This window comes from Pagrus pagrus (assembly GCF_965226575.1).
Source record: "Pagrus pagrus genome assembly, chromosome: 22".
Lineage (NCBI taxonomy): Eukaryota > Metazoa > Chordata > Actinopteri > Spariformes > Sparidae > Pagrus > Pagrus pagrus.
The window spans coordinates 21,010,292-21,021,089 of record NC_140204.1 but is presented as its reverse complement, the minus strand read 5'-3'; the positions used below and the strand labels follow the sequence as shown (position 1 = coordinate 21,021,089).

At 40.4% G+C, this 10,798-nt stretch overlaps 1 protein-coding gene across 1 annotated transcript; it reads left to right on the top strand.

Moving 5' to 3' along the window:
- Positions 1–1,801: 1,801 nt before the first annotated feature.
- mad2l1 (MAD2 mitotic arrest deficient-like 1 (yeast)) lies at positions 1,802–6,273 on the top strand. Its single transcript, XM_084343464.1, has 5 exons — positions 1,802–1,964; positions 2,885–3,031; positions 4,235–4,355; positions 5,508–5,611; positions 5,734–6,273. Exons 1-5 carry the CDS (start codon positions 1,901–1,903, stop codon positions 5,904–5,906), a joined length of 609 nt encoding a protein of 202 aa, XP_084199590.1. The 5' UTR covers positions 1,802–1,900; the 3' UTR covers positions 5,907–6,273.
- Positions 6,274–10,798: the final 4,525 nt, after the last annotated feature.

Sequence of the window (10,798 nt, the reverse complement as noted above, 5' to 3'; positions counted from 1 at the left end):
CAAATAAACTTGCCTTGCCTTACTACGGGTCTGTCATACTGAAGTTCATGTGAGGCTTTGGGCCCCTGGCTGACCTTACTGTTGGCCCCCCACCCACCCAGCGCACCCCAACAAGCAGCTGATTGTTGCTGATGAAGCAGATCCTGAGGACACTCAGGTGAAGGATGAGGGACAGAGGTAGGAAGAGGTTCTGGAAAAATTCACATAAATGAACCTTTAGTCTGTGTCAATACTATGATTATATGAACAAACATGCTGAATATTTGTTATGGTTTCATATAGTGGGGATGTGTTTATTTATGCTCAGAAAATTGGATGGAAACTAACTTATTGATCCAGATGCACTGGTATGATGAATATGTGAGGCTTTTAACTGCTGCAACAGGAAACGTGCCACCTGACAATAAATGGAGCTTCAAAACAGTTGAATATTTTGAACAGTCACCCAGCCTCCAGCACCTCTGGGACCTGCCTGCACTCTGCTGTGGATCCCCTGTGTTATATCCTCCCGAGCCTCCACTTCTACCTCAGCCCACACCACTGTGAGTCTCCACCTTCTCTCACCTACCGAGCCACCAGCACTTCCACCTGCCGGAGCCCGAGTCTCTCCACGCCAGCCGAGCCACCTGCTGTGCCACCTGTCTGAGCCCGAGCCAGAGCATCTTCCACTACCTGCCTACTCAGCTTCAACAATAAAGTCATTCAACTATCTCCCTGCTTGGTGTCAGCTTTTGGGTCAGATTAAAATATCCGGTTCAAACCACAAGAGCATCCTAAAAAATCCCCCCTTCTGTACTTCATATCGCTGCTGTAGCTGCTGAAAACACAGAGATCTCCTAACTTCCTTATCTCCTTGTCTACCCAAGCCTCAAAGCCCTGGTTCTGGCAGCCAGGCAGAAAGTCCTCTATGGTACGGATGAGCCTCCAGGCCTTAACAGTACTTAAAGTGGTGGGGTTAGTACAAAGGTCAGCTCTACTTCTCCAATGTGTGTGTTTAACCATAAATGGCAGCTTGTTTGGGTGGAACTGTTGTCAGGCTTTGCCTTTTGAGTATGTTTTTGAGTTTCCTTGTGTTTTTTTACATCACTCAATTTGGCGTAGAAATCAGCCTTACAATACAGGCAGTATGCCCGTGTATCATCTCCAATAAACGGCTTCAAGCAACCTTTGAATTCAAAGTTTGATTCCCACTCCTTTCTGTATTTTTGACTGTACAGTTTAGACTGAGACATAATGAGTTATGAGTTAGAACTTTGTATGCAGGACACCTGTTCAGGTAATCGTCCTTGTTTGCTGCAGGTGGCTTTATCCTGATGTGCGTCCCGTCGATGCAGCCAACAACACGGCAGAAGGCACGGGAGCCATTGTGTATTTGCTTTTTATTGTTGTGTGCTGCTGGGACCAACACATTTCCCTCCTTCGGGATTAATAAAGTTAATTCAATTCAATTCAATTCAATTCAATTCAATTCAATGCTGTCTGCCACCCGATGCACAGTATTTAATTTGTACCTCAAATGTGAGGAAATGAGCTAAATATTCAAAATATATCAGCTAGAAAAGTGTGACTGAATTTTTACATTCGGCACCCCATATTCTGGGCCTATGTAGATCAGGGGAATGTTTTTACCCATCATGCATTGAAAGACAAAAAGGGGAAAAACAAAAAACAGGGAATAATAAATAAGATTTGGAAATGTATGCATGACATACACTGAGCGTTTCTGCCATCTATCGTCAGAAATCTGTAAGTGCAACATCACGTCATCAACAGTGCGACGAAACCTTTCACGCATGCGCAAGATTGTGCGGTGGTGACGGAAGCCGAATTCAAACTTCAAGCGGGAAGTCGAGACACAGCTGAGGTTCATCGTAGAGAATTTAATCAAAGCTGTCTGAAAATGACCAGCACACTGAAAGGAATTACTCTGAAGGGAAGCGCGGAGCTGGTGGCCGAGTTCTTCTGTGAGTATCTTAATTTATGGTGTGTGTTTTTTCAGCAGGTCGTGTTGAGCGCTGTCGACACGCACGGCTAACATGCTACAGGCCCTGTGTGGTGCTACGCAACTACGCTCAATGTGACACAAGTAGCGAAATAATGATGGAAATGAAGCATTTGGGTCGGAAATACTTACAGTCCGCTCTTCATTTGAGCACAAAACCAACCAAAGTCATTTTGTTTTGTTAAAATTTGAAGTTTTAAGGTAGAACGTGTTCACAGTCGGGTATAACGCCCGTCACTCACCCACCATAGGGAAGACGTCGAGCGTAACAAACTAACAGGAAAGAGCTTTCAGTTGTCAGTTAATATTGTACATGGCTTGTGTTCTTGGGTGTGTTTTTATATATGCCGAATTTAGCACAAGACTGTAACGTTTTGGGAAAGATGTTAGTCGCCATCTATCAGTCGTACCTTTTGCTGGTAAGGTTGGCAGATTTTCTACGTAGTCGGTTTGTGGGTGAGATTCGGTAGCTAAACTAAACTTAACTAAATTTAAAGCAGATGTACAGCAGCTGTGACGATGCTCCATTATTTTAAATCCAAAAGCTAAGGCGGCCGACACTTTAAAACTGAAAACAATACAATAAACAGAAAACTGGTAACTTAATGGAACTTACATGTTTAGCCGTAGATATGTATATTTATCTGTAAAACATATATATCTGTAGGTTTGTCTTCACTCATCTAGTTAGACCGTACCTAAATTTGCCTTTGGTTATTTGTAAATGAGTAGTAAAGTATATTTTCATTACTTCCATTACATTTTGGTTTTTAAATTGCACATTTTATATGTATATTTTATTTATATATGTACACACACACTCATTCTGATAACTAAATTTTCATCTTGGCTGAACCATTCGATTCACTCTCTCCACCGCAGCATTTGGCATCAACAGCATCCTGTACCAGCGCGGCATCTATCCTCCAGAGACATTCAGCAGAGTCACCCACTATGACATGAGCCTTCAGCTTTCCACTGATCCCAAACTGAAGAACTACCTCACCAACGTCGTGTCTCAACTCAAAGGTAACTCCGATTAATTGTTTCCTTTTCCCTCGAATGACTCCCATTTGTGCTTTCCACAATAATTTTCACTGCAAGTCTTGTTTGACTTTGTGGAGACAACAACAGAGAATCTTAATTGAGCCTTGTTCATATCTGTGTCTTCAAGACCCAAACTAACTGAATCTGACCTGTCCTGCCAAACGTGACACCGAAAGCCATATTATTGCTTTATATCATTCATTACTTACACTTAGCTCGACATGCTAATGCAACGCACGGGTTACGCTCTAGTCTCGCTCGCTGCTCCCATTTGAAATTGGATGTCTACTTGCGAAACATGGCACAAGTTGACAGAGTATTGGCACAGTAAAGGAGAGAAATCTCTTGCTACATTACATTTGTAAATAACCACACCTGACACTATGAAGATATTTTTTTGATTATAAAGCATCCAAAAACTTTCATTTGCAATCCCCCAATAAACAGAAGAAAGAGAGACAAGGGTTCGGTGAGGAGGAAAAAAAGTACCAGTTTTAACAATGCAAATCTTTTTAGAGCAATGGAATATTAAATCATGCGCCTTTGCTTATTAAATCCTTTGTTACCCTCAGGTGTGCATAAACTACAGGTTAGGGACTTCTTTTTAAAATACAAAAATGTGAAATTATCAGTTTCTAAATGTAATTGGCCATGAGCAACAGGTCCGTAACGTGCAACCATACTTCAGATAGCTTGAGTTGTCCAACCAGCTGTCCAAAAGCCAAAGATATATTCAGTTCATTATAATTTAAGACCAGGTAAAGGAACAAATTCTCACATTAATCATCAAAGTAGTTGCCAATTTTCTGTCCCCCTGCTAATCAATTAAACAGCTGTTTCAGCCCTACTTGAAATTGTAACTATCTTCATCTTGTAATAAAGGCATGCTTGAATTTGTTATTACTTTAACATTGTGAAAATGCATGTGTGACCAGGTGCATACCAGTATAACTGTAATATTGGCCACATTTTATTGTATCTTTTCATGAGCAAATGTAGTTAGAAGAACAGGAGTCCCTAGCTCTTAACTGACCCAAGTTGACTTAACAAATAAATCTACGTATTTATAGTTGTCATAATTCTGTATTGTACTGTCTGAAGAAGACTGGTACTGTATTGGAACCCATTCAGACTATTACGTGCCAGGGTCCAAGTCAGTGAATGTGTTTGTTCTTTGTGGTGCAGAGTGGCTGTTTGAGTGCACGGTACAGAAGCTGGTGTTGGTGATCACATGTCTGGAAACTAATGAGGTGCTGGAGAGATGGCAGTTTGACATCGAGTGCGACAAGTCGGCCAAGGAGAGCAGGTCAGATACTCTACCGTCTACTTGACACGTCTGAGACTACTTTGCTTTAAGTTTAGGTGATGACTGATAATGAATTTTTATGGGTTTGTAACAATTTCTAAAGCAATCTTGATGTGTTAATGAAGCCTCAGTCCAATCAGAAAACTGCAGGTGGCAGCAATGAGCCATCTGCCAGGGTCACACACACTGTTTAAGTCTGGTGATATTTAATTATCTACTCCTCATTCCTGTGTGCAGAGTCAAACCAACAATGAATTGATCTAGTATAGTTGGTTAGTATAGTCTAGTTGAACAAATATTTTGTGAGGTTTTAAAGCCTTAGAGCTCCACTGTTCTGTTCTTAATTACATGAACACACACTCACGTTTGAGTAATGTTGATTGAAAACTATAAATTTGTGACCCTAAAGATTTACATGTTTAGATGAAACCGATGGGTTCAGAGCAGAGAGATGCATACAGAAAAAGGAAGTGAGTGAGAGACAGACTAACACATTGTTGATTTTGGTCTTTTATTGAGTTTGTTGACTAGAAAGAAACAGAGAATATATACAACCTATACAACCCATAGATATTTAAGTTAAGAAACAGAAAATATTCAAATTTAAGAAGCTGGATTCAGATAATTTAGACTTTCACTTCTTAAAATTACTCAGACCGATTTATCGATTACCGAAATCGTTGGGAACAAATGTATTACTATACAACTAATCGACTTATCGTTTCAGCTCTAGACTTGTTGCCACAGAACCAAGTTCACTTGATTGCGGTGATTTGGCTTTTTCATTATAAAAAGTTAAAACCAGTAGTTGAACAATTCCTGTTTTGTCTGTGATTTATGCAGTATTAAAGTTAGATCAAATTATTGCAACACCACCACATTGTGGTAACATTTACCAAGTCATCACTCAGCTGATTATAACACAGAGTTTATGTTGTCCTCGGGTAGAGTCTTGCAAAAAGAGAGCACCACACTAGTTCAGATGGAGCTCTGAAGGAACCCTTGCATCGGTTCATCTGCCATTTTATTCATGTACAGCTGATTAGGAACACATGTTCATGGCCATTATGACCTGACGAATCTCCCTTGGACATTACCTCCCACAGTAGTTTAGATGTTGCATGTTAACTGGGTTCTCATGTGTTTCCCCAGTGCTCCCAGAGACAAGTCTATTAAGACCATTCAGGATGAGATCCGCTCTGTTATCAGACAGATAACAGCCACAGTTACTTTCCTGCCGCTTCTCGAGACACCATGTGAGTAACCACACAGTTTTCTCTTTCTTTCTACCAGCAATCTGGTTTTTCACTCAGTTTCAGTTATGGGTCATGTACATGTATAGTTTTCATTGACCAATTAGTTGCCCACTCCTCTGCAGGTGCATTTGACCTCCTCGTCTACACAGACAAAGACATGGTGGTTCCTGAAAAGTGGGAAGAGTCTGGGCCGCAGATCATCGACCAATCAGAGGAGGTTCGTCTACGCTCCTTCACCACCTCTATCCACAAGGTGAACAGCATGGTGGCGTACAAGAGGACCGACTCGGTGTAAACCTCTAAACCCACCACCCTGGGAGCTCTACATGGCACCAACAGCTGCCCCTTAGAGAAATTTTACGCTGCTCGGTCCTACCTCACTATCTCTGTCCTTTGTTATGTACACTGAGTATTCAGTGTTCCCCTGCTTTTGTTTTCCAGTCTCTTTCAGAAGGATGTGGCAGCAGCCTGTTTGGGCTATACTGGTGTAAATATTTCTCATAAGCAGTGATTTGTCTACTAGGAAGTGTGTCTTTTTCTATTCTTTCTATTCTTTCTTATTGTCCCCCTTTGTCTCAAACTGTCAGTCTCTGTTTTAGTAGCTAGTGCTTTATATGTTAAACTTTTATGAAATGTCAAATAAATGTCTTTCACAAATCTTTCTTTAGGTGATTTTTATGACCGTTGACCAGTTGGTGGCAGTGCAACATAAGTCACTGGTTGGTTCGGGGCGATTCTGTTTGGGTTTACAGTGTACACACTGACATTTTATACAGAAGACATAAATAATATGCATCACACTCAAATGGGACACATCATTTACTTAGCTGACGGTTTAGCTTACAAGATTATCAATCGTCCCTAATGAGCGTTAATTAATATTTTCACATGTGGTTACTCTGCTGTGAGCTATCTTCTCTCATAATGTACTTGGCATTTCCAGTACAATAAAATGATGTGTTGGTGCAAAAGTTATTAAATGCTATTTTTTATTGGAATAGGTTATGACCAACAAAACACAAAACTGAACACTTGCAACACTTGTGAGGTGACGAAAGTATCCACTGACGTGTGAAGGCCTATGTGAAATGGATTATCAATACAGAACTGTGCAGGCGACTTGAGTCCTCTGTGTTTGTGAAAATGAATGAAGTATGAATAAAACATAAATCTGCAGCCTACCATTAAAAACAGTAAAGGAATAATAAATAATTAAAAGAAAAATATCTGGCTAGTTTCAATGTCATTTTGACTAAAGTCTATCTCAATGTGAGGTAATGCTCTTGTTTTTTTTCTTTCCTCAGCTTGAGCATAAAACACACCCTTATTCAATTCACTGACAAAATCACAACTTATGAGAACAGATACTATTCTGTGTGTAAGATACGTGTTTTCACAATCGATGAATGCCTACAGTGTGTATAGAAATAATCATCCATTTTCATGTCAAAGTCAGAGGGAGCTGCCACATGTGGCTCCAGAGCCGAAGGCTGCCTACCCCCAACCTAGGGAGTTCTATATAGAGGACTATATAGTGAGCTTTCTGTCTCCAAGTGGTTTTTCATTTGACCAATAAGCAATTATCTGAGATTTGTGGGTGGCACTTCGATGCCTTGCAGGCTGTTAAGGCACCATACTGGAGTTTTATTTACAATGTATTGTTTCATCTCATAAATACTTTTTGGAGTTGAGTAGCTCCATAAGTATCTGTGGGTGTAGCTAACTAGCCAGCTGACTAACTGCTTTGCTTGGTCGGCTTACTACGGTGGCCCAGAAGGGTCAGCTTCTGTTGCTGCTCACTCACGTGTGTCCCTGATGCAGCATGGCTCCTGCCTGCCCTATCACTGCACATAGTTTGCCTTTGATAATTATCAATAAATGATGATGGGATTTTCCTTTACCCCTGCTGAAAGAGTGAGAAGGTGCAAGAGGGAAAGAAAAAGAGTGTACAGGAAAAAAATTGCTCTTCACCTGTTGAGTGTATTTCCTTTCTGTCTGCTACATTTTCTACAGAGACAGACATTAAATCTGTAGTGAAACGCTGGAATGATGCCAATATGACTGTTTACAGGTCTATTCTTGCAAAGAACCACGCACGTGTCTCTGTAAAAACAGGCCAGACTCCAAATCTTTCGTTTGAGCGTCGCTGCAGCCTCTCTTGACACAGCATGAGGAGCATGACTCGCAGCCAGTGTGGCTGCTCTAACCTGTTAACGTGGACGCCAAAATGTAGAGCAAGACGTTCTGCCACACACTACATCTGTAAATTTTACATCGCACTGAAAAATGAGGCTTCTATTCTATTATTTTACCAATCTAATTGAATCTGAAAACCGCCTCTCTGCTAATCTTTTTTTGTAGCTTTCGCATTTGGTTTGACCCTCTTGGGCCCCCTTAGTTTACAGATCCCTCTTTCCCCTCAGTCACACAGACCACTGCAGCCAATGCAGTGGACAACTTCAGCAATATTTCTGCCTACTGTATGACATTTATTCTGTTTATTTTCCATTATTAAAGTTAACTTTATAAGATAGCGTAAATAGTAGAGATAAGTGAGTACACCATTATCTGTATCTGTTCAGCCAACCAAATAATCTGTATTCGTACTCAAAATGAGCAGGGCTGAAGCTGGAAGTGGTTTGATTTGGTTGGTTGATTAAAGCCTGAAATAGATATGGATTGGTCTTAAGTTGCTATAGTTATGCCACTGGCGTATATAGAGAGAAACCTCAGCCCGTGAAGACCTGACAATGCCACTCTGGGATCCAGAGAATAAAAAATCCATCAGAACACAAATTCAGCAAAAATGGGAGCAGAGACGTGAGTTTCCAGTTCCAAAAGCAGAATATTAATTAAAATTTTAAGAGCCAGAATTTGTTAAAAATTCCAATGAACCAGGTAAAAAAAATACTAATTTTATTACAAAATATATCTATTTAAATTGTAATTAGACAGAAAACATTATTGGTACAGGGGAGGGGGACAGGAGGCAGGAGAGTGAGTCCACAGTGCTCCACAGTGGTTAGGTAGACACAGCAAAATAGCATGCAAAAGAAAGTGAAACCTCCACCCAGCGACCAAGCACCTGCAAAAATATGGCAACCCATCAGCCTTGTTACCTGATAAACAAAAAGAATAAAGTCTGAAAAGGGGCGAGCCAAGTTCTCCAAGTTACTGAGCTAAAGTAACAAGCAGGGGAAGGAGAAGTTACCAGCTGTAGAAGCAAGAGGAGAGCAGAGTGGGGCTGTTGTTAATCCCTGTGGAGCATGTAGTTTGCACAGAATGATGTAGACATAGCTGATGATTGTCTTTCATCACGAGTGAGGATATCGACTCATTTTACTCGTATGACATGTTTCGGCCGAGTACTTGGCTCATCCCTCATCCTCCACCTCCATCTGGCTCTTCTCACTAGGAGTTGCCTCCAAGGCACCGTAATTCACTTTAAATCAAAAGTGAACCACAAACAATAGCCTTCACAGGGTCCCACCTTTTCTCTTGTTTGCCTTAAAAGTATACTGGGAAATATGACATTTAGTGACTGAGATAATGTTGGTTTTTCATTTGTAGCAACAGTCCTGTGATGCAGAGAAGACATATGCTTTATTATACTTAAGTGTGAATGGTCTGCTGGTAATAAAATGTTTAATTGTTTATTCAGTTGGCAGTATGCAGTACATAATGATTGAGTATGTAATAGGCAGTAGGTTAGCATGTGATTTCGCACAGTTGTGGTGGTGAAAAGTGAGATAGCTAATAGCTAGTCAGTAGGCAGAAGTGCTTGACAGGAAGACTTGCACAAAAAGTGGCTGTGCTCGTCTCTGGCTCCATATAGAGTGGTGTACGGATTTTTTGTAGGCTAACCCGTAAGTTAGCATTGCCCTGGCTCCCTCGACAAAAGCCAAGGGTTTTTTGAATTGGATTTTGGATAATCTTCACAGATGAACACCACTTTTGTGATTTTCAAAGCATAAATCAAATCGTCAGAAGTTAAAAGCTAATGTTAGGCTATAAACAGATTACATTGCGGTTGCATGACTGAAACATCACCACCACTAAGCATCTTACTACACAATTACTATACATGTTTTCTATAAATTGATTAATCTACAAGTTGTAAAGTTAGAGTTAGAATAATTTGCAACTGAAGTCGGCCTGTAAAGACGGACTAGTGAGTAGATCAGTCTCTGTGTTCTGCTTGATGACGTTTAATCTCCCCGACAACTTCTGAAGTCTCATTTAATCACTTGTTAGCATCGGCTGTTTTTAAGACAAGTAAGAGCTTTATAATTCAGTTGAGGGACATTTAATGATGTATTTTATGTCATAGAACAAAACGTGTGAATATCTATAGTGACCACAGACCTTATTTCAGGCTTATAACCAAAAACTCATTCAAAAAACTGTTTTAGGACTCATAACTACTCAACTCTATTTGGTTAACTCTAAGGTGAATAGTACCATTTTGAATTTGAATAATACTGTATAATACAAAAGCTTTTACTTTTGGCATGTCGTCCACTGTTTAGTTTCAGTTTTGGCCCTCCAAGGGAAAAAGTTTGGGCATAGAAACTCTAAGTGTGTTTCTGATGAAGCTGTTCTCAGTTGCTGTAACTTCACATGCTTCAGTAAGATAACCTTGTCCAGAGGGTCAGGGGACACGTGGGAGACGGACCAGTGCTCAGTGTAGCATGGATAGAAATGTAGAGCTGGTAGTCAGAACTAACCGGCCACGGGAGGCTACTGTCAATCTGACAGTTTGGGAGAGTCACTGCGTGGGTACTTGTGTTGTAGCTCAGCTAGCAGCTCTACTATGAGAGACTGTGGGTTGTGTGTGTGTGTATGTGTGTACACAGTACAGTTATTGGTGAGCTCATTTGTTCAGTTTTTCTAAAGCTAATGCATCCAGCAGCTATTTGTGAATCAAAAATTGACAACACATCATCATGTGCCAACAAGAATCTATTATCTTACACTATTTTTTTTCAACATTGACCCTTTCTCAGCACTGTTACCTTTTTCATCCCACTGTTTGAGTTTGCTGGTCTGAAACTCACATATGGTATTAGAACTAGCATCAAAATGTACCAATTACCAATCACTAATGTGTTGAGATCAGTTCAACCCTGCAGTAATTTTGTTTCTCCAATAGTTTCATTCATCTGATAAAACAATAATAACTTTGTA

Coding starts and splice junctions, on each gene's coding strand:
- mad2l1 (XM_084343464.1), top strand. CDS start 1,901: ATGACCAGCACACTGAAAGGAATTACTCTGAAGGGAAGCGCGGAGCTG. Junction 1,965..2,884: donor GCTGGTGGCCGAGTTCTTCT/GTGAGTATCTTA, acceptor TCTCCACCGCAG/CATTTGGCATCAACAGCATC. Junction 3,032..4,234: donor CGTCGTGTCTCAACTCAAAG/GTAACTCCGATT, acceptor TTTGTGGTGCAG/AGTGGCTGTTTGAGTGCACG.